The 24,197-nt window shown below is 38.6% G+C and overlaps 1 protein-coding gene across 10 annotated transcripts in view; it reads right to left on the minus strand.

Annotated features, from left to right (window-relative positions):
- The window catches only part of CDC14B (cell division cycle 14B), a 110,705-nt gene that overhangs the window by 16,964 nt on the left and 69,544 nt on the right, over positions 1 to 24,197 (minus strand). For 5 of the 10 annotated variants that reach the window (XR_004682782.1, XM_035024471.1, XM_035024466.1 and 2 more), the window contains exons 5-12: positions 19,781 to 19,857; positions 13,059 to 13,125; positions 10,361 to 10,423; positions 7,551 to 7,638; positions 6,801 to 7,055; positions 2,425 to 2,563; positions 2,099 to 2,258; positions 1,305 to 1,402 (exon numbers count right to left, since the gene is read on the minus strand). Coding sequence is in view for 9 of the 10 variants with exons in the window: in XM_035024471.1 (XP_034880362.1) it covers positions 1,305 to 1,402; positions 2,099 to 2,258; positions 2,425 to 2,563; positions 6,801 to 7,055; positions 7,551 to 7,638; positions 10,361 to 10,423; positions 13,059 to 13,125; positions 19,781 to 19,857 (947 nt within the window). In the remaining variant the exon portion in view is untranslated. The remainder of the gene's footprint in view (positions 1 to 1,304; positions 1,403 to 2,098; positions 2,259 to 2,424; positions 2,564 to 6,800; positions 7,056 to 7,550; positions 7,639 to 10,360; positions 10,424 to 13,058; positions 13,126 to 19,780; positions 19,858 to 24,197) is intronic. The other 5 variants (XM_035024467.1, XM_035024465.1, XM_035024470.1 and 2 more) reach the window with 1 other exon arrangement.

Here is a 24,197-nt window from a genome sequence, read left to right on the forward strand (position 1 = left end):
AGCTTTCTCAGTTAAGTGCTGCACCACCACCACCACACTATTGAGAAGGCTTAGTGAATGCCTATCATCCGTACTGACACTTCTCATTCACACGGCCCTTTGTAACGTCATCCTTTTCCGTGGGTCTTTTAAGAACGTTCCACAGCAGGGGCCCATGAAGACACATGCCTTCTGTGTAACTCTACTTTGGAACTTTAGATAACAAGGAGGTGCCAGTGAAGAACCACTGTTAATTAAAAAGAAGGCCTGTTCTTCTCTGCCATGAACATTTATGATGTCATTAGGTCCTTACCATATTACAGATGATTACTGAACAAAATGACATGTCTCCATCACCAAAAAAAATTAAAAAAACGAAAAAACCATAACTGGAGGGGTGCCTGGGCGGCTCAGTCGGTTAAGCGTCTGATGCTTGATTTCAGCTCAGGTCATGATCTCAGGGCTGTGAGACTGAGCCTTGTGCTGGGCTCCACACTGGGCATGGAGCCTGCTTAAGATGCTCTCTCTCCCTCCCCATCCCCCACCCCCAAAAAAGAAAAAAAAAACATAACCAGAAATGTGGTACCCCACATTGAAAAGGAAGGTTACTATAAGGAAGGAATCCAACAGCATAAATGAAAGCATATACTAAAGAATATACTATAAAAAAGTACAATGGCCAAGTCTTTAAATTCTACATATTTTTCTAATGATCCTAGATGTTCCATGAGGTTGAATCCCAACTAGCACTTACATAATCAAGTACAGGTGGGCATACACATACTAACTATAAAACTTCCTATCCCCATACTAAACCTTCTTCTGTAACTTGAGTAACTCCTCAAACAAAAAATTAATACAAAATTATTATTTAATCTAGTTCATTATTGCCCTAAAATAATAGGACAGTAAGCCACATGTCATCACTGATTAAATTCTACCATATCCAAACAAACTGTCTATAATATGGTAGTGAATTTAAGGACATTCACAATTTCAGTAACGATGGACAAATGTGTTATTCTGTGTTTACCTCTGCTGCCACTCTCCTGAGGATGTCACGTGGTGCTTATCCATGGAGAAAAAGCATTCCCAATACTGCTTTCCTATGTACAGGCCGGTGAGGTTACAACAGAAGACGGAGATAAAGGACAGCCAAGAGCTTCCTGGGCAACACCCCTCGATTCTAAATAATGTAAATAACCATTGCGAAGTGGCATAATGGGCATGTGACCATGGAGAAAAACGTACAGGAAAAAAATGCTCATGAAGGACTTCATATACATATTAAATAACAGCAACCACATAAAGGAAACCAGACTCACGTGAGGGGAATAGCGTTTGGTTTTGACTGTCTTCTGCTTTTCAGGGCCCGCAGTCTATCACCTTGTGTCACTCCATGGATTTCGTCATCATCACTGTACTGTGTAAGTAAAGAAACACTGAGCTAGTGACTTAAGTTGGACTTATTAAGGGAGTAAAGCATAGCAGCTACATTTATCCATATAGACACATACAAATAAACTGCTGAACTCTAAAAAACTTTGCTGCTTTCAAAATAAAGCTACAGGTTGCATTTCAAGACAACCACATGTTGACTTTACAGACACAGAACCCACCAGCACTCTTGTTATAAAACATACCGACTGTGAGGAGGCATAATGGGTTTTCAATAATGAAAACATTCTTTTTACAATTTTACGATCCACTTACCACCAGTCACTATGGTACCACTACCCCCTAAACTCTGATTCTTTAAAGTTTTCCATTTGAGAACAACTGGTTCCCTAAATCAGCTGCTGCAAAATGGGAAGGTGGGGCAACGGGGCCCACAGGGAAGCGTCACTAGGTCCATCTAAAGAGCTTACTTCACATACCTCTTTTTTCCAGTGCCTAGTGAGTAAACAAACAATTTTAGTTTTATGAACATATGACCTTATTTTAACTATTCTGAGTAAAAAGTTCCTAGAGTGGGCTATAAGTATTAAAAAAAAAATATGTGACGATAATCCCTCAAAATGTGCTTTATTATTTTTATCTACAGTTTTCCCCATGCCCTATAAGGTCCTCAACAGCAGTGAAAACAATGGCAACAGCGTGATGGGGATGGTTCGATTACCAGTTCGGGTTCTTGCTTGTCTTGATTCTCGACCCCATTGATTGAAATGTCATCAACAGCCAAGAGGAGTTTTGAGACAGCTGCTCTGTGTTTTCCATTCTCCTGACCCCTTAACTTTTGACGAAAATAGTCACCGTCCAACCAGAGGCTTGCCTGTTTCCTAGAGCATTTAAATAACATCAAAATACAGCTTTTTCAGAAAGACACATGCAAACGACTCTCTCCTACAGACTATCTGTTGTTACTGGAGACTAAGAAAAATCCTACTTCCCATCATTTTCCAGACCCATGTGTTCCCTGAGGAATTACGAAAGTTCTCTACTTACATCACCAAAAATTGTTGCTGTGGTCCGATCACTGAGCCAGGCCTGCAGATTCTGACCCAAGCGATGGTCTCAGCTGCTGTCATCCTGTAATGCTTCATGATGTAGCAAGCTATCAGAGTGCCTGTTCGTCCAAGGCCAGCTAGAGAAAGAAACAAGCCAAAGGGACCTGGTCTCATGGACTCCAGAACTGTGTTGGGTAGGTACAATGTTTTAGAAGGCTTCCCATGATTCTGCGTCCCTCAACAGTGGTTCTCAAGTTTGGATGCACACAGTAATCTCCTGAAGAGTGTTAAAAAATACTGGGTCTCACCGCCAGAATTCTGATTTAATTGGTATGGGATACAGCCTGGACATGGAGATCACTAACATCCCCCAGAGAGTGGTCAACAGTGAAAATCACTTTTTTGAAGCAATGATTCTCAGTAAGTGCACTGTTTTCTACTCTGGGTTTTCCGTTAACGGTACCACCATCTTTCCAAACTCATGGGCTTAAACTTTTACATTTTTCCCCTCATCCAATAGTTTTTTCTACTCTACTTTTATTCCCATTTTCACATGGGTTTCTTTTTTAACTCTATTCCTGCTGTCCTCCTTTACTCTCATCTACACTATGATCTTTACCTCCTGTGATGGTTAATTTTGTATGTCAGCCTGGCAGGTGTATTTGGAGGAGACTGATATTTAGATCTGTGACTAAGCAGATTACCCTCCATAATGTGGGTGGGGGTCTGAAGAGAACAACAAGACTGGCTTCCCCAAGCTAGAGAGAATTCTCCAACAGCCTGCTTTCAGATTTAAGCTGCACCATTGGCTCTCCTAGGTCTCTAGCCTGCCAACTCACATGACAGATTTTGTACCTGTCAGCCTCCATATTCACGAGCCAGTTCTTTATAATACATCTCTTTATATCTACATCCCATTGGTTCTAATTTCTCTGGAAAACCCTGACTTAAGACAGATTTTGGTATTGCGAAATGGTGTGCTACTTTAACATATATAAAAATGGGAAGGAGCTCTGGAATTGGAACTGTAGAAGTCTGGAAGTTTTAAGGCACAATGTTAGAAAAAACTTAGACCGCCTTGAAGGGGCTGTTGGTAAGGAATATGGGTGTTAATGGTGATTCTGATTCTGACTCAGATGGGAATGAAGAATATGTTATTGGAAACCAGAAGAAAGGCAATCCTTGTTAGAAAATGGAAGAAAAAAAAAAAACCTGACTAAATTGTTTTAGTGCTTTATGGAAGGTAGAACTTGTGAGTGACAACCTTGGATATTTAGCAAAGGAGCTTTATAAGCAAAGTATTGAAGTACAGCCTGGTTTCTCCTTATGATAGTAAAACGTGAGGAAGACAGATAAACTGAAGAAGGAATCGTTAAGCAAAACAGAAACTAAACATTTAGAAAATTCTAGGCCTATCCATATTGCAAATAGTGAGAAAGTATGTTCTGGAAAGAACACTAAGGGTATGGTCAATGATCCACTCCATAAAGGGATTACCTATGGATCTAATCAGCCATCTCAGCAGAAGCCAAAAACAGTGTTGGGACTGATTATACCAAGCAGACACACTGCCAGTCTGAACTCATGGAGATACACACAGGATGAAATAAAGGAAGGCCTGAAAGCCTGAAACCTGAAAGTTTCTGGGATTCTAATAGGACTAATAGAAATATCTCACTGGAAACATGCCCCTCATCCTTCAAGAAAAGGGAAGCATAACCCCAAGGGACCAACAAGGCTGCCACTGCCACTGTAAGCCCGGGGACAAGGCTGTCTAGTCCTGGGTTTCAAACGGTAGGGCCAGCTCTGTGGTGCGTGGGCCAGGCTGCTCCTGCCCACAACCTCAGGGGCACGGCTGCTACCCATGTGGGCCTGCATGACAGGGAATGAACCAGATCATCCATTCTGAGCCTTAAGATCTATTAGCATTTGCCTTGCCAGGTTTTGGAGTTGCTTGGGACCGTTCAGACCTTTCTTCTTCCTGATTTCTCTCATTTGGAATGGGAACGCCTACTCTGTGGGTGTCCCACTATTGTATTCTAGACACGCTTCACTTGCCAGGTTCCACAGTTCACAGCTGGGGAAGAATTCTGTCTCAGGAAGAATTGTACCTGTAGTGTCATCCATTATCTTAGAGGATATTTAGATGAGACTTCGGACCTGGAACTGATTTTGGAATGGATTAAGTCTTTGGAGGCTGCTGGGATGGGCTGTCATACGAGGACAGGAAATATTGGGTAACCAGAGAACACAATGTTATGGACTGAACTGTGTCCGCTGCTCCCTGCCTCTCCAAAAATCCACGTTGAAGTCGTAACTCCCACTGTGACTATCTCTGGGAAAAAGGCCTTATGGAGGTAATTAAGGTTAAATAAGGTCACGTGGGGAAAGCCCCAAATCCAATAGGACTAGTGTCCTTAGCAGAAGAGGAAGGCACATCAGGAGTTGAGTGTATACAGAGGACAAAAAGAAGGCAGCTGCCTGCAATCCAGGAAGACGCCTCACCAGAAATCAACCTTACCAGCGTCTTCATCTTAGATTTCTAGCCTCTGAAACTGTGAAACAGTAATTTTTGTTTAAGCCACACAGTCTGTGGTACTCTGCTGTGGTCCCCCAAGCAAATTAATACTCCCTAAAATCCAAGCTTTACACGGCCATCAGTTTTCTTCCAAAACAAAGATCCAGTCGTATCAAATCCTCTTCAGGTTTTTAACTGGCCACCAGTCAACCTCAGGGTTTCTCAACCTCAGCACTATTAACATTTGGGGCCGGCGTGAGTGCTGTCCTGTGCCCTGTGGGCTATTTAAGAGCATCACTGGTCTCTTCCCACCAGAGACCAGTAGCATCCTCCCACCAGTTTGTGAAAACGAAAAAAATGTCTTCAGACATTGCCAAATGTCTGCTGGGGGGCGCAGAACCACCCTGAATGAGGGTGAGAATAACCTCAACTGCTTATTATAATTTAAAAAATTATAACCAGTGTTAGATTTATTTATTCTTTTAAATTGTGGTAAAATATACATGACATAAAGTTTACCATTTTTGTTCATGCATCATTTTCCTGGTTTTATTTCTGTTTCCTTTTAGCTCACTGTGCATTTTTAAATCAGCTGTTTCAAATTCTTTGCCCAGTAATTCAAAAATCTAGGCTTCTTTATGGTCGGAGTCTGGAGATCATTTTAACCATTTTAAGGGTACATTTCAGTGGCATTAACCAATTCATTGCTGTGCAGCCATTACCACCATGGCCTCTGTGTACTCGAGACAAATATGTATTCCCTTGTTGGGGGGCAGTGTTCTGAGTGTGTCTGTTATTTCTAGTTGGTTTATTTATTTATTTATTTATTTATTTATTTTTAAGATTTTATTTATTTATTTAAGAGAGAGAGAATGAGAGACAGAGAGCAGGAGAGGGAGGAGGGTTAGAGGGAGAAGCAGACTCCCCGCTGAGCAGAGAGCCCGATGCGGGACTCGATCCCGGGACCCCGGGACCATGACCTGAGCCGAAGGCAGACGCTCGACCAACTGAGCCACCCAGGCGCCCTCTAGTTGGTTTATTAACGTGTTGTTCAAATCCTCTATTTCCTATTTCCTTACTGATCCTCTATCTGGTTGCTTTTTTCCATTATTAAATGTGGGAGAAGTTAAATAAACCCTAGTACATCATACAATTATTAGTACACAATCATTCATTCAATAAATACTTATTAAGTGCCAAAGCACTGCTTTAGCTGCTGAAAACATAGCAACTTGTTAGAATATAAGCTCCACAAAGACAAACTCTCAGAGTCTGCTCTGCTCACTGACATATTTTAGAACATATCAAACAAAAGGCCCTGAATAGGTATTTGAGGAATAAATGAATGCATATCTTTTTTTCTTTTAAGATTTTATTCACTTATTTTAGGGAGAGAGAGAGAAAGCGCACATGTGAGAAAGCAGGAGGAGAGGGAGAGGGAGAGAATCTCAAGCAGACTCCCTGCTGAGCACGAGCCTGACAAGTGACTCGATCTCACGACCCTGAGATCACAACCTGAGCCGAAACCAAGAGTTGGACGCTTAACCAACTGAGCCACCCTGGCACCCCTAAATGAATGCATTTCAGTGTGATTAAGGTTTTGTAGGGTTACCAATGAATACAACTTAGATTGTACTTTTCATATGAAATTAGGGTTTTAAAAGCATTCTGTATAGGCACAGCTTTTTCATGTCAATCATACCTCAATAAAGTGGTTTTAAGAAAAAAGCAACTTAGAAAAAACAACAAGAAAGGCTGCTTCATGTGTCCTGGCATATAATCTAAATGGGCATGGTGTGTCTCTAAACATACATACATGCATGTCCATCATTCTTTAACCAGCCTTGCAAACATACCTTTACAATGTACTGCAATAGTGCCCTCTGCATTTTCACAAATATCCAGAAATTCTTTGACAATGGCATCAGTAGGGGTGCTGCCATCCGCGAAGAAAAGATCGTAGTGATCGAAACCAGCCTTCGTAAAGCGTTTGGCATCATACATCCTTTTATTCAGACGAATAATGGTAGTAACGTTGTGATTCTTAAAATATGGAATATAAGCCTCTGGAGAATGTTGGTGGTACCCTACATAGAGAAATTCACCAGATGCTGTCAAGTGCAGAAAAAAAAAAACAATGGGTAACAATTTCACCTGTAAATGGGTGGAAAGAGTATCTGGACTAGGATTGAACACCAATTTGATTATAACTGGAAAAGCAGTATTTTTTTTTTTTTAAGATTTTATTTATTTATTTGAGAGAGAGAATGAGATAGAGAGAGAGAGCATGAGAGGGGTGAGGGTCAGAGGGAGAAGCAGACTCCCTGCTGAGCAGGGAGCCCGATGCGGGACTCGATCCCGGGACTCCAGGATCATGACCTGAGCCGAAGGCAGTCGCTTAACCAACTGAGCCACCCAGGCACCCGAAAAGCAGTAATTTAAGAAGTTAAAAGCCAGGCAGAATGATGTACTAAAATGACCAAGTATATTTAAATAATTAAGACAGACAAGCGTGGTTTAACTCTTTGGACTCTTTCAAAGGAAAAATATAGGATGGATACTTCTTTTAATAACAAAACTGTACTAGGTTCCCTAGTTTCACATACCACTTTCAAGTCTGGTTCTTGAATGAGGTCCACAGAAGGCAATAAATCGGTCTGGTATTATCCAATTTAAATCTCCATTTTCTGCTTTCTGCAAATGGAAGATCAGTACAATTCATTTTTAGACTTCATCTCCTGTCCCCATCCCTTCTCAATACTGAGTGTCTGAAGGACTTCAAATCCATTTTCTTTAGCACAAAAACTGTTTATAAATGACCAGGAGACAGGAAACTAAAATTTAGCCTCCTATTAATATTCCCAGGGAAGAGTTAGTTAACTTCCCCTGGTCCTAATCACTGTTCTTAAAACAGTATTTGTTTTCTAGGGTAGTCAGCCTTTGGAAAATAGAGCTGACTGCTGCTACCTAAAATATACCTAAGTATTTTGGTTATTTTATCCACGTAAATTCTCATATGGTTGCTGCTACTTAATAAGAAAGCAAAGTTTTTTTACTGTGAGGGAATCCAGAAACTTCCCTATTTTCCCGAATGACTAACTGGCTTCCAATATGAGCAATCTTGACTCCTTCAACAAAGGGAAAAAAACAAAATTCTTGATTTCTCCATATTTACACCTTACTTCTAGAGAGACACACTTCCATCATTTTGTTAGCTATTTAGTAAGAGGGTCAATGAGAAATCTGCACCAGGAAATTTGAAATTACAAGTACAGTAAGATCACAGTAGATCTCTAGGAAAAAACATGAATATAGACTGAAATTTAAAACACTTTACTTCCTGTTAAGTCCTTTCAACTAAGTTACCATAACAATTATTGTAAGATAAATATAGCTAAACTTTAACAATAATAGAAATGGATATACGAAGTCTTAAGCAGGAAGTAGAAGACACTTGATAGTGGAGAAGGAGAGAACTAGCAATAAAAACAAGATCAATTAGCTTTACAACTGGGGTATACATAACATATGTGCACCCAAGAACAAGGAAGAAATAAACTGCTGCCTGAATATCTGCTGGCCAGTCAGGAAATCCAAATCCAATTTACTTGATTTAATTATCAGTGAAGGGAAATTAATGAGACCATGTTCCATACTAAAAGGCCTAAGTAGGAATGAGAACCTGCCCAGATATTCCAATTTTGAAAAGAAACCAGAAATCTGGAGTTTTTAATGAGAATCCTGTGATTAGATTTCATTGAATCGCAGACATCACAGATTTTAAGATGGATCCTGAATTCCGAGAAGTTAAAATGGGAAAAAATGGGCATCATGGAATCAATAAAAGACACTAATCCAAAATTTTAAATACAGACCCATGGTCTGTAGCTACCTAAACAGTTCCTTGTGTCTCAATGCAATTTCACTGAAAGTAAACAGCTTTTGTGGGCAACCCTGCTACTCTCCGCAACATTGCAATTTCTGCATTAGTGAGAGGGAAACTAATTAGCACCTATATTACTCCTTAGTAACATATAAAGACATCACTCTGCTCCACTGAAGGACACCAACTGGCATTCTTACTAGTTTTAGTTGCCTAAAAAGAGAAAGTACATTTTATTTTAGTTTAATTTTATGAGGACAAGCACAAAAATAATGGTATTAAGTTATATTTACTAGTTTAAGATGCAAATTAAATGTACATTGTACTTCAGAAATGTACTCCTATTACAGAGAAGAAATGGTCAGCCAAATGAATCAATCTTGACCTATGCTTTAGATCTTTGTACGTCACAGTAGTGACTAATCGTACCTACTAAAACAGTTCAGTTTTACCTAACAGTTTAAAATAATAGTTACTCTAGCAATCGATTGTGAAAGGACAGTTATCCGAGGATTCCAGATACTGCTGCATGAGGTGCTGTCTGTGGAATCCCTCCACTATGAGTGAGAACGTCTGCTCAAGACAACCAGAGTAGGACAAAAAGACAGGATTCCGCAGGTATTCTTGGGGGAGACTGTTAGCATAGCATCTTACTCTTTAAAGGGTAGAATGGGAGAACCAAATTACTTATTCTTTAAAAACAAATACACTACATTCGAAAATGTAGAGGACATCTATTGCTTTGCCTTCCTGGACTTTCTTCTCTCTCTCCTTGTCTGTGTGGCTTGATAAGGCTGATCCCAGCACTCCACTCCAACTACCGAGATGGCCCACCCACCAACCACCCTCATCAGAACCACAGTCTGGTTTAGGGCTGGGGACACATCTAAGGCAGGCCAGTAAGGAACCTGTGGGTCTTTCCTGATGAGTTTGCTGAGCGAATAAATCAAAGCTGCTGGTTGCCATCTCTATCACTACTGGGGAGCTTAAGCCCAATTTCTGGTAAGTACTGGAGCACATTAATCTGGTCATGCATGAAGTTACACCTGCTCCTGGACTTTTCATTTATGTAAGTCAATAAAGTTTCCTTTTTTATTTAAGCCATTTCTATTTACTTTCTGTAACTTGCAACCAATAGTGTCTTGACTTCATACAAACAAAAGGTTATAATAAAAACCTATTTTCCAGAGGTAATTAGATGTATGATGATTATTTATTCATCTCATCAGATCCTATGCTAAGGGTTTTATGATTTCCTCATTTGCTCACTATATGAAAACCATCAATACTAAAAAAAAAAAAAAAATTAAAGAAAAATGCCCATAAGCACATTCATGCATTCTGAGAAGATGTATCAAATGCAGAAATCACCACCAAGAACTGGAACTGCAGAACTGGGGGTAAGAGGATAAAGACTTGAAATTTTTTTTACTCTATACATCTAAATTGTTCACTTCTTTAAAAAACAAGAATATTATCTCTGTAAGCAAAACATGAATAAAGGAGTTAAAAGTGATATCCTTGAAAACTTACTTCATAGTGTTCATATTCATCAAGGTTAAATGAGTTGAAATTAAGGAAGTCATACTGCATTGCCTAAAATCCAAAGGAAAGCTTTTAAGAATAAAGATGTAAATAAGAAAACAATTTCCAATCTAATTTCCTAACTAAAAACTTCAGGAGGTACCCCAAAAGAATATTATTATATTTAGATTTTGTTCCACTGACTAGTTTTCAAAGATGGTGGATTATGAGTTTTAAGTGTTTCCATTATCTGGGAAATTAGTTTTAACAGTATTTATTTTAATGAGATTTGATTTTTTTTAACTTTCCTTCATCAGTCATCCTATCCATGCAGAGCTAAATAACCAAGTTTTCAAAGTAATCCTACTAAATTTAGTAGATGAACACCACTCAGCCTTCAAATATAATGCCCAAGCAATGATCCCTAAATAAATTTAAAAAAAGAAGAAACTGTAGGTTAGCTTATCTTAAGCAAATCCCACCACTTTGTAAATATTTTCACTTTCAAATTCTTTTGAATTTGAATTAAAAGATTAAATGTTCCTGAAACTACAAAATTCAAAATTTTGAGAAAATTCTTCTTTCAATAAAAAGTAAAACCGTATGATTTCTGTTCTGTGGCCTCACTCTGAGTTGCAGTGGGCAGATCATACTAAGCAAAATAAGTAGAGTATCTACTTTCTGAGACAAAGATGAGCTGGTGGCCCCAGAGAAGCACTGTCCCTGCTCGATGATCCTCGAGCCAAGCAGTATGTAAGCAAGAATTTTTTTTTAATTGAAGTACAGTTGACATACAATGTTTTATTAGTTTCAGGTGTCCAACATAATGATTTGACAATTCTATGCATTACTCAGTGCTCACCACAATAAATGTAGTCACCATCGGTCACCATACAATGTTATTATATACTACTACTGACTACATTCTCTATGCTGTACTTTCCATCTCTGTGCATAAGAATTCTTGATCAGCAAGGTATTCTTGGTTCATAAGGGGTGACTCTGTAAACTCAGCTTTCAAAATTTAACCTTCTGAAATACGAATGAAAAATAAGGCTACAATACCAAACAAAAAGCCCCATTTTTAAAAATATAGCTATTTAAATTCTAATTCCAAGACCATGATGAATTATATTTCTTTGAATTCAAAACACTCAATATATATCATGCCATTTGAAATAGAGATGTTCCTAACAGAATGATACAGTAAAATGTAGTTTATAGGCAATTTCTATTCATAAGGAGAGCCTATTAGAAGCCTCATTAATATTAAGTCACAATTATATTTATGTTTTATATATGTAGTAATATTCCAAATCAGCTACCAACAAAAAAATGTTTAAACTGAAAATCAGAAGCTGCCGAATAAAATTATAGAGTGAGAAAAGCAATCTTGGCCTATAGTTCCTGCTAATTAATTAGACTTTGGATGTAATATCTGATAAAAAAAAAAAAAAACCTAAGCTGAGAAATAACAATGGAAACCTCTATAGAATGTTATAGTTGACCATTTCTAAGGCTCTCTAAGTTTTTCACCTCTCCTTTTAAAGGACAGAAGGGAGCCCTAGGATCAGGACAAGTATGCCTGCCTACATTAACAGTTCCTAGGGGCCCATCTGGCAGGAACTGTAACTGCAATTGGAAGGGGTTCGTTTACATTTGCTCTCCCTCCATCTCTTGAGCACTCCTTCTGCCCGTTACCTGCCTAACCTGAGGCCTGATGGAGCTGCCTCAAAGCCTATGGCAACAAACCCGACCAGTTCCATCAGTCACTGGACTCAAACCCCAAAAAACATTAAGTTCCATACCTTGTTGCCTAATACTAGGCAAAAGGTATACTAGTTAATCTCTGAATTTGTATACAACTTAGTTCTCAAAATTCTCAGAAAGCCACCGTGTTTCATTACACAAGAAAGTAAACCCAGGTTCCTTTTGCCTCTGAAAATACAAGTCACATAAAACTTGAGATGTTGTTGAAGGCCTATTTGATCCATGGACAATTGATTTGCAATTCTTGTTTCTTGTGCTGCCCTGACATTCAAGACACATACCTGAGGGAGTGAGTGTTATAACCAGAGTCTGCTGCGTCACAGAACTCCAGGGGACCATGACATGAAAGGTGTCCCTAGGAGTCAAAGACAGCAGGCAGCCCTGGTTATAAAACACAGGAGCTATTTTTAAATAGCCTTGACAAAGCAGTGGTGCCCTACTTAGTCTTATATGAAACCTAGTAACAAACTAATGGGCTATACAAATTCTTCTGTTGAACTAAAAATTGAATGCTTGAAGATACAAAACGAAGTGTTTGTTATCAGTTATTGTGTTCTAGAAATGTCCGTTGTAATTAGGATTGGTGGATATTGCTTGGACACATAAAATACACGAATCAAAGAGAACTTGGAAACCAGTAATCTATTTACTTTTTCTTTGAAATCACAACACACTCAAAGCAAGTCTGGATTTAGCTCCTAATTATGTAACTATCTCTTATTGTCCTCTGTTGTTCAAGTGGCTTTTCTCCCAACTCATTCAGAGAAACACTCAGATTCAGAAAAACTTTTCTGGTTTGGCATCATTCTAACATTAGTGGGGAAATGGGGTATCACTGACATCATACACATCTTGGAAGATCTTTGTGGAAGGTCTAGACTTCCTGGGAACTGTAGTTTTCCAACTCAACACTGGGCGCATCCTACGAATCACTTACCTTCTTTACTGCGTGAAAACAGTCGAGAAGTGTAATGTAGAAATTGCAACTTCCATAGGCAGCATCTCTGAAATCCCAAAAGTATTGAAATATATAGCTCAGTTAATTTAATTTTCTGTAGTATACTTGCCTCAAGACAGAGCTGACTAGAATTTAAAATCAAACCACAAAATCAGGACCAGGCTCAAAAAAAAAAAAATCTTGCTTTTTTGTTTTTAAGTCAAAGATAAGTCACTCTTATAAATTTCACTGCAGTTTCTATCTATTCCACCAGATACTGTTTTATATATGTGGATCAATAATGAGCACTTTCTAAATTTCAAATGATCTCCCAAGATCATTTCCGGCCTTGATGGCTAGGCTTCAAAAGTTTCTTCTCGAATTCTAATCAGTAAAATGTTCCCCTCCCCACAAAAGGGCAAGGCATTGCATTTTTCCTTCAAACTGGAAAATACCATATTAAACTGTTACCAGGAAAGACTTCTTTTTGATTCTGTATTTACATATATATGCGTGCAAGTGTAAGTATGTGTTGTAGGTATATGTCCATCCATGTAGGAAGAAAATATTGGGAAATCAAGGTAATATGTAATACTAGATGCAAGTTAAAAAACAGTCTGCTCTTCTCATTATGCTTTCACAATCTTTAACAAGTTAACTGAGTAACTTCTTTCTGATTCTTAGAAGAGTAGGGTACCAAGAAAACCACAGGAACTAAGGGGTCAACCACCTTTAGTACTCCTGGGCAGTTTAAATTAGTTTACAGACAACTCCGCCCAATACCGCATCAACGGCTATCAGTAATCTTACCACAAATCTCTTAATGTCAGTTAAGATTTTGTCCAGAAAAATAAAGCCATCCTCCACTCCCACCTGCTTTTCCTTTCCAGCTACCCTGAGCCATTACAAAGTGAAAATGTTTGGAACTAGGCAAGATAAAAATTAATTGAATTGTGATCATTCTAGAAATGCCAAACAACTGTGACTCCCTGAATTGTCCTTATTTGGTCCCTTGGTGGAACCAGGCTGCTACCGAAGCCATCATCATTAATTGCCTGCCTTGGTTGGGTTTTCCCATTGTAATATTACTTACCTGAAAAATTAAACAGCACATTTATTTTTTTTTAAGACTTTATTTATTTGACAGAGAGAGAGAGACAGCGAGAGAGGGAACACAAGCAGAGGGAGTGGGAGAGGGAGAAGCAGGCTTCCCGCAGAGCAGGGAGCCCGATGCGGGGCTCGATCCCAGGACCCTGGGATCATGACCTGAGCCGAAGGCGGATGCTTAACGACTGAGCCACCCAGGTGCCCCTGAACAGCACATTTTAAAATTTCAACTTACACAAACCTTTAGAATACACACTTTTATAGCAACATGAACAAGGAGGAAAAGGACATCCTTTTTACTTAAAATAGTTTTAGACAATACTGTCCAAATCTGTTAGAATTACTGAGGTAAGGGCGCCTGGGTGGCTCAGTTGGTTAAGCGACTGCCTTCGGCTCAGGTCATGATCCTGGAGTCCCGGGATCGAGTCCCGCATCGGGCTCCCTGCTCGGCGGGGAGTCTGCTTCTCCCTCTCCCACTCCCCGTTTGTGTTCCCTCTCTCGCTGTGTATTTCTCTATCAAATAAATAAATAAAATCTTTAAAAAAAAAAAAAAAGAATTACTGAGGTAAGTTATATGTTAGCCTTCATAGGACTGCACACAAAGTCTTAAAACGCACCATTTTTTCCTGTAAGCTTCTGAATTTAAAAAGCCGCTCTCTTCTAAAAGGTAGACAAGCTCTCTATGCAGCTTAGAAAATGATTTTACCAAGAGTTTATTGGCAATATTCAGAAAGGAGAAAAACAAAATGACCCACAATAGTTCCCAGTGTGGTCCCTGGTCAAGCAGCATAGGCATCACCTGATCTTGTTAGAAATGCCAATTCCCAGGCTCCACCCCAAACTGAGTCAGAAGTTCTACGGGTGGGCCAGGTAATTTTTGTTCTAATAGGTCCTCCAGGTGATTGTGATGTATGCTTAAGTTTAAGAACCACTGACCTATAGAATCAACACAAAACATATGTTTTATAGGAATAATTTTTTCAAGGAATAAAGAACATTTTTAGAAAGAGAACCTATGGTAGGGAAATGAACTTAGCCTAAACCAAACCCCAAATTGTCAGCGGAGGGGCACCTGGGTGGCTCAGTTGGCTAAGCAGCCGACTCTTGATTTCGGCTCAGGTCATGATCTCAGGGTGCTGGGATTGATTGAGCCCTGTGTCAGGTTCCCTGCTCAGTGTAGAGTCTGCATGAGATTCTCTGCCTCTCCCTCTGCCCCTCCCCCTGCTTGCACATGCTCTCTCAAATAAATAAATCTTCTAAAAAAAAATTATCAGTGGAAATACGGTGAACTCTCAAATTACATCCCTGTGTTTTTACCATGTCTCTTCAGTTACTTTTATTATCTTCTTAACCTACTGATAATTCCTCCCCAGTCAAGTTAAAGGCATGTTGATTCAGTCTTTGTGATAACTTGATACATTTATTCAATGCATATTTTTTGAGAACCTACAATGGGCCAAGCCCTGCACTAGTCAATGATGATTCCACAAGCTTTAATCTGGGCTCAGCTAAAGTTCTGCCTCATACATTATACTACCTGAATAGACAACAAAAATCTTTCTTTACTCATTATGTATTTCTTAACACCTCCAACTTTAAACACACCCACACAACCTTCCTTCTACCCAAGCAATCAGGCTTCTTCAAAACAGCAGAATAGTAGCTATGAATCTGGATGTAAGGCTGGGGCGGGGGAGATGGGGTACTTGTCACTAAGAACATTTAACAAACTTAGAAAAGCGGGCGCCTGGGTGGCTCAGTCTGTTAAGCATCTATCTGCCTTCAGCTCAGGTCATAATCCCAGGGTCCTGGGATCAAGTCCTACATCGGGCTAAGCCTTGCTCAGCAGAGAGCCTGTGTCTTCCTCTACCTGTAGCTCCCCGTGCTTGTGCTCTAACAGATAAATAAAATAAAATGAAATAAAAGAAAAAAGAAAAAGAAAGAAAAAAACAAAACAAAACAACTTAGAAAAGCAGATGAGGGCATGCCTGGCTGGCTCAGTCGATGGAGCATGCGACTCTTGGTCTCAGGATTGTACATTTGAGCCCCGAATCGGGTGTGGAGATTACTTAAAAATAAAATCTTTTAAATAAATAAATAAATAAATAAGGCAGATGAGAAGCAATGAAAGAGTATTGCTGAGAAACTGCAAAACAATGTCAAATACTGTCAAAAAAGCTTTTGCAGCAGCTTGTATGCATAATAGCCAAAAACTGCAAATAACACAAGGATCCATCAAAAGGACTAAGGGCAAATAAACTGTGATATGTTCATAGAATGGAATGCAATAAAAATGGAAATGCAAAAAAATGGAAAGCAATAAAAAAAAGGATGAACTACTGATACTTGCCACAACATGGATAAATCTCACAGGCATTATGTATGTATTTATTTATTTTTTATTTTTATTTTTTAAAGATTTTATTTATTTGACAGAGAGAGAGAGAGCACAAGTAGGCAGAAAGGCAGGCAGAGGGAGAGGAAGAAGCAGGCTCTCCACTGAGCAGGGAGCCCGATGTGGGGCTCGATCCCAGGACTCTGGGATCATGACCTGAGCCGAAGGCAGTCGCTTAACCGACTGAGCCACCCAGGCGCCCCAGGCATTAATGTATTTAAAAAGCTAGGTCCCAACTCTCCAAAATGCCTACTCTGTATGACTCCGTTCATATGAAGTTCAAAGGCAAGAAAAACTGATGTGGTAGAAGTAGTGGTTACTTGGGGGGTGGTTACTGACTAGAAAGGGGCTGAAGGGAATCCTTAGGATTGCTGGCAGTGTTTGTACCTTGAACTGGATGGTAGTTACATATACATGACATTAGTAAGTTTCTTTTAGCTGTATGAAGACACACATCAATTGAAAAAAAAACAAAAATATGAATGTCCAATAAATGTTAGTTAAGGACAGGCACTATACTAGGTGTTTTATATGCAGAATGTTACTTAATCCTCATACCCCATTAGGGAGATCCTACTGTCATTCCCACTTATGGAGTAGGAGACCAAGGCTCACATTTGTAAAGAACCATAGAGATGTTAGTGGCAGAACTGAGGGTCAAACTCCCCCTGGTCTGACGTCAATAATCAAGCTATAAAAACTATACAATACTATCTCCCAAGAAAACAGAAAGCAGAGGCCCCCTTCCCTCGCCCCCGCAAAAAAATCAACTAAGAAGCAAAGGAGTATTACAGGTAATACCAAAGAACAGCAGTATATGCTCTTCCTAACAATAACACTAAGGTATCAAAAAAATACTGAACTACATTTTATACTGTATTTTCATTTAGATGGCAGAGAAATATTGATATAATCCATTAAGAAATCATATATATGTATATACAAACATGTAAACTCAGTGCTTAAAGAATTATATCTAAGTTGAATTAAATCTAACTAAATATTGCTACGGAGCATAAAAAGTTTAACTGCAAATGAATGCTATTCTTGTTAACAGCTATATTTATACTGTGCACTTGAAGTGCATATATTTATTCTACGCACTTAAAGTGGCAAGGATAAAAGACTACAACGCAATCAAGCTTAAAAAAATATTATCAAGCTTTATTAATTCTATTTGACCTACTTTCTTATTAGTAAGTTTAAAAGAACAGTAAAATGTGGTGAAGCAGCAGATTTTTAAATCTGCACAGGCTGATACTTTTGCAAAATGCAGTAAGTATAAAATACAATAGTACTGTATTATTACATATCCAAAAATAATAATTTCTGTAAATAACTACTTTCTATTTAATAAAAATATGTAAATTTTTATTTTATTTACAAATAAAAATGAATTACTAGAAAAATAGAAGGAAAAAACACATCAAATACAAGCCCAAATTCTTCTTATAAATATACTTATCTCATCACAGCTGATAAGAAAAAGTTCACAGACTGACACTAATTCACAGGCCATACTTGGAGAAACCATACTTTAGATACATCAAATATCTGGCATCTAGGACTATAAAGATTCAAATTTTACAAACTTGAGCTGTTTCTAGCGAAGTCCTGTTTTTTAGAGAATTACTAACTTTACTCCTGGGACCAGAAGTAACTAACTTCATTTCTCAGTGCCAAACTTCAATAATCTTAAACACAGGTATGGCAAAAAAGCAACATTTATTCTATTTTTGGCCTTTGCATTTAAATTAATGCAAATTCTCTTTTACATCAACAGTGTTCCGTGGATCCTTACTTGGATATGTGAAATATGGGTGCTTACTGTATTTCAGGACCTTATGTTATGAACTTTAAGAATGGCACTATTATAAAGGAATACCAATATAAAGAACTCTACAACAAAATTAACACTGTATACCAATGTTCCTGTGACTCATAGACCACAGATACAAGCATTTCTTCTAAAGGAAATATATGGTTGCTGTTATATTACAGGTTGAAAAGAAAAGTAGAGCACTCTCCAGTTTAGAAAATAATCTTCATCTCCTCCTATCCATCTCAAATAACAAAAGACCTCACATAATCCTTGCACTAGAAAGAAAGATGGTAGGACTGGGTTCAAAGTAATTCTTCTAATTTGCTAAATCACTTAATATACAGTTTTCAGTGCAATATAGAACTGAAACAAGTATCAATTTATAGAGTAAGTCCATGGACAGTCATACAGTTACTGAAGAAGATTATGCCTAAGTTCAATGGGAGACCCATCCCAAAGCCCGTCTACAATGAAGTCAAATTCACAACCTTACGTTTTAAAAGCAAGGCCATACCTTCAACATCAGGCATTCAAGGCATACGCACCAATACTAAAAACTACTAACTTATGAGTGGAAGAATAATGCAGTACTTGAAATTATCAACACAGTATGGAATCCGTAAAATTATTTCACATGTTTATTACACGTTAAGTGCCATACAATACTTTGATTGCATAGCTAAGTCAAGGATTTTGAGAAACAGGTAGAGAAACTTTTAGACCTTAAAGAAGAACACATGCTTTTTCAAAGTATCTTCAACACAATCACCTGGTAAGTTTGAGCTGAGGATGAGGCTATCATCCGTTTACAGATGGACATCACTTCTATCCATCCTCTACGACACAGCTATTTGGTTTTTCTAGTAGTGCTGCTACATTAGCAACCTCACCCACTGTCTCTGTTGGCATATTACTAGGACGAAGAGGTTCCTTTATGCCACTGAAATTAACTCCTGATTATCAGGAAAACTTACTTCTTAACTCTTCAGGACCCAAACTCCTCAGTGGTAGCTCTGAGTACCAGAATTCCAGGACTTCGTCTGATTACAAAGTACAGCTTCCATGAGTGGCAGAGGTTCTCACAGAGAAGTGATTCACTGCCACGAGGGACATCTGGCAACGCCTAGAGACATTCTGGTTTCCACAACTAATTTCGTGGAGGTGGAGGTGTCACTGGCAACCAGTAGGCAGAAGCCAGGGATGCAACACACAGGACAGCCCCCCAACAAAATGTCAATAGTGTCACTGTTGAGCAACCTAGATCTGTGGTGTATTTGTATCCACTCTAAAATGACTACTTACCAGGTCTTTCCTTTTTTCCCCCCAGAAACAACTATACCAAGATATTTCTGGCAAGGGCCTGATTGAATGAGTCTACCATATCATTCTTATATTTACCTGAAAGGAATAAAGGATGTATCTCCACACATTAGTATTCTATATGCTTCTTCTGGAGCTCTCCCCAAATATATAACCTACATTTGAAAAGAGAAGAAAAAGGCAGTTTATTTCTAAATGAAGATATAGTGCTGTCACTGTGAAGTTTTGGACAATTTCTCTCCAATTAACTGAGCCTGGTTCTCCAGCCTTCCCAAGGATCCCGAGAGTCATCCAGTACCCCATCCATGAATTCTTTTTGGCTTAAATCTGCCATAGCTAGTTTCTATTGTTTGCAGTAAGAGCACTGAACAAACAACTTCACAACAACCTTTGTGGTAACAAGTATAGCATTTTTAAAACAGATTTTCTAAATCAGGACATTAGATTGAACACATGCTTTTAACCTCATCTGCTTCCTGCAAATCCACCGAAATGACCATAAAGGAGTGTGTGGGGGATGGGGCTGGGAAATGGACTAAAACTGGGGAAAAGGCAGAGCAAGATTTTTACTAACTCCATCCATTTAGACTTAACTGTTTACAATACTGTACAGGTTTCCTATAAAACTGCATTTGCTTCCTATTTTCACTGTCTTCTTTTATCCTCAGAACTACATTATGCTTCCATCTTTATCTGGTAGAGTTACTTCAGGTAGATTCTTTAGCATTTTGGGTCCACCACTGGTATTCCTTGCATTTCCAATAGTTTCTTGTTCTCTGCCCTGACATTTACTATGTATATGACTTTTGGTGGGTAGATCCTTTCTCTCAAAGTTCATACATGTTGTTCCAATGTTTTTTCAGTTCTAGAGTTGCAGAAGTATTTTACTAGCCTCATCCTCTCCTCCTCTTTCTTACAAGCAAACTGTTCTAGAAACTTGGAGTTCCAGGGGTGCCCAGGTGGCTCGGTCGTTCAGCGTCTGCCTTTGGCTCAGGTCATGATCCCAGGGTCCTGGGATTGAGCCCCATGTCGGGCTCCCTGCTCCATGGGAAGACTGCTTCTGAACCCTCTCCTCCTCGCTCATGCTCTCTCTCTTGTTAGCTCTGTCTCTCTCTCTCAAATAAATAAAATATTTAAAAAAAAAAAAAAAAAAGAAAGAAAGAAACTTGGAGTTCAAGAATTTCACTGGCATCCCTCTAAGTAAGTCATCCTCAATCTCCAATGAAGTTTGCCTGGGACTTTCCGACCCTCATTCAATTTGAAGGCACAAGTCTTTTTCCAACTCAGAATCTTCCTGCAGGGCAGGGCATTTTCAGCTCATACATGGGGGGACAGGGAGGTGGCCACAAGCATTAGATTTGGCACATATATTATTACATAAATTAGACTCAATGCTAAAGCTTACTTTGGGATAATATACTTTAAATTTTGACTGGTAAAAAGAAATCACTAAAGGGGTGCTTGGGTGGCTCAGTTTTGGTTAAGCGTCCGACTCTTGATTTCAGTTCAGGTCATGATCTCAGGGTCGTGGGACTGAGCCCTGTGTTAAGCTCCACACTCAGTGGGGAGTCTGCTTGAGATTCTCTCCCTCTGTCCCGCTCATGCACACTCTTGCTCTAAAATAAATAAATAAATAAATCTTTAAAATTTTAAAATAAAAAAAAAGAAATCACTAAAAAAATTAATTATAAAATTTTTATCTCCATTACTTACATATGTGAGCTGTTTCCTCAATCTAACTGTGAGCTCTCTGAAGTGAGGAACCATGTCTGAGGTTTCATTTTATTTATTTTTTATTTTTATTTTTTAAAGATTTTATTTATTTGACAGAGACACAGTGAGAGAGGGAACACAAGCAGGGGGAGCGGTAGAGGGAGAAGCAGGCTTCCCGCAGAGCAGGGAGTCCGATACAGGGCTCAATCCCAGCACCCTGGGATCATGACCTGAGCCGAAGGCAGATGCTTAATGACTGAGCCACCCAAGTGCCCCTTAGGTTTCATTTTAAATTCCTGGTTCATATATTATATATGGACTCTGATTCAATGTTTAATTCACTGAACCTAAATTCTTAAATCTTTAAGTTTTAAAAAAATCACTGGATTAAGAGAAATTATAAAATCACAGATCCAACAAGGATCTTTGAAACTTTGAGAAGGACATGTCCCAAAACTGGTCATAACAGTTGATTCAGCTTTCAGAGGGCATTTTACCAATTTTCTGTTTCAAGAATGATAAATGGAACTTTTTCTCAATGCCTAGGCTGTTTCTCAATATGGTTTTATCCCATTTACTCTAAAAAACAAAACAAAAACACAAAACTTCAATTAACTATACAGAATCTTCTAACATTTATCTATGGCAGCATACAAATCCACAAAAAAAGGTATACAAAGAACAATCGATTCCAAGAATAAGGAAATGTTTTGTTACCTAGTATAAATTTTCAAGTACAGTTATTTGTGACTCATATAAGATTGCAATTTATCATGAATTAACCACAAGATAATCATTTATAATCTCAGTCATCATTTTTGTCTATACATTACTTCCTCTTTTAAGCATCAACTTATCACATGACTTTCTATATTATTACTATTTGGAAAAACAGCATGACAATTCTTTTAGGAAAAATTTTAAAATCCAACCCTCCCCCCTTTTTCAAATTTCCTCATTCTTTTCATTCACTTCTAGTCTCCAACATGCTTCCTTTCTCTTCTAAGGTTTACTGTATAACACCAGTAAAGTCTTTTCTCCATTCTATTTTAGGACTTACTAGTAGATAGACACCCCTCCAAAGACCAACCCAAAACCAAGAAAAACAAAACCAAATAAAAAACACCTTGAGGCCAATGAGAGTGAGAATAGGGGTTGATTGATTCATTTGTGTGTATATATATATATTTATTACACACACACACACACATATAATTTAAATTAAATGAAATCCAGAGACCTCTTTCAGATTCTCCCTAAATTTCTAATAAGACCTTCTCTCAAATTATAGAAATCTTTCCTTAAGCACCAGATTAAAGATAATTCCTCTTACTCAAGATTGCAGTTCTTTGGTTTCTTCAATTACTAAAACTGCAATGGTATTATTTCCTTCTAACCTTCAAAACAAAAATAGTCCTTAATACATTAAATAACTGTGGGTTGGAATTATGCCTTGGAACACATGTTCAATTCAAAGAACACGAGAGCAATATAACATTTCTCCTTTGAGGGAATAAAACCTAAATCCTTAGTAATGAACTTTAAAAAAATGTTATTTTTAAATCCAGTTGGGGAATGCTTGTATATAACATACATAAATAGATACTGGGTATAACGAGATAAGCTGAAGGAAATTTATAGACTCAGAATAAATCTATTTATATAATGCTATAGTCTGAATGTTTGCGTGCCCCACTCTGCAAATTCCTATGTTGAAATCCTAACCCCCCAAAGTGATGGTATTAGTAGATGGGGCCTTCAGGAGATGGTAAGCCATAAGGGTGGAGCCATCATGAATGGGATGAGTGCCTTATAAAAGAGGCCAGCGAGATCCCTAGCCCCTTCCACCATGTGAGAACCCTCACCAGACCATGCTGACATACCCTGATCTCTGACCTCAAAGCCTCCATAAATGTGGGAAATAAATTTCTGTGTGTTTATAACCCTCCCAGTCTCTGGCAGTTCGTTATAGCTACCCAAAAGGACTAAGGCACATAACTATCAAGGAAATATTTGCTAGTAATCTATCATTTTTAATTGTACACCACCCATGCATCTTCCCTAGTCAAAAGGCCTTGCCATATGAAATTATTTTAAATTTAAGAAAAATCCTATAAATGACTCCTCTATTAACACAAATCCTCAAATTAGTAAACTCGAAATCAATGCAATTTTATGATCTGTCACTGTGTTCCTGGCCATTTGGAAGCTAGGTCCTTCTCAAATTCCTCTCGTATATTTTCATGAGAAGCTATGTACAAATATAGAATGGTCATTCTAATTCCACATTGCTGTCCAAAAATAGGAAGCAACAAATGAGGAACAAGAGAGATATTAAACAGCTGTGGTAGCCAGCCTCTAAAACAGCCCTCATGATGCTCATCTCCTGGTATTTCTACCCTCTCAGGTGGCCCCCTCCCACAATGACTAGGGCACCCGTGTGTAAATAATGCATAAATGGCAGACTATGACTTCTGAGGCTAACTCATAAATGACACTGGGGCTTCTGCCATGGATTCCTCACTCTAGGTACCTCAAGGTGTCATTCAATGAGGGCACTGGGGCAGCCTGTGTGGCAAGGAACAGAAACCTCGTGCCAATAACCAGTGCTAACTGGCCAGGGTGTGAATGGACCATGTTTTAGCAATGTACCCTCCAGCCCCGGGGCAAGCCTTCAGATGACTGCAGTCCAGTGGGGTAATTTGTCAGGCAGCAAAGGTAACAGGGTAGCACAATAAACATCAGTGAGTGAGGAAATGATCACATCGGTTTGTTAGAAGTG

This window comes from Mirounga leonina, unplaced genomic scaffold, assembly GCF_011800145.1.
Source record: "Mirounga leonina isolate KUSES-001 unplaced genomic scaffold, KU_Mleo_1.0 Mir_179, whole genome shotgun sequence".
Taxonomy (NCBI): domain Eukaryota; kingdom Metazoa; phylum Chordata; class Mammalia; order Carnivora; family Phocidae; genus Mirounga; species Mirounga leonina.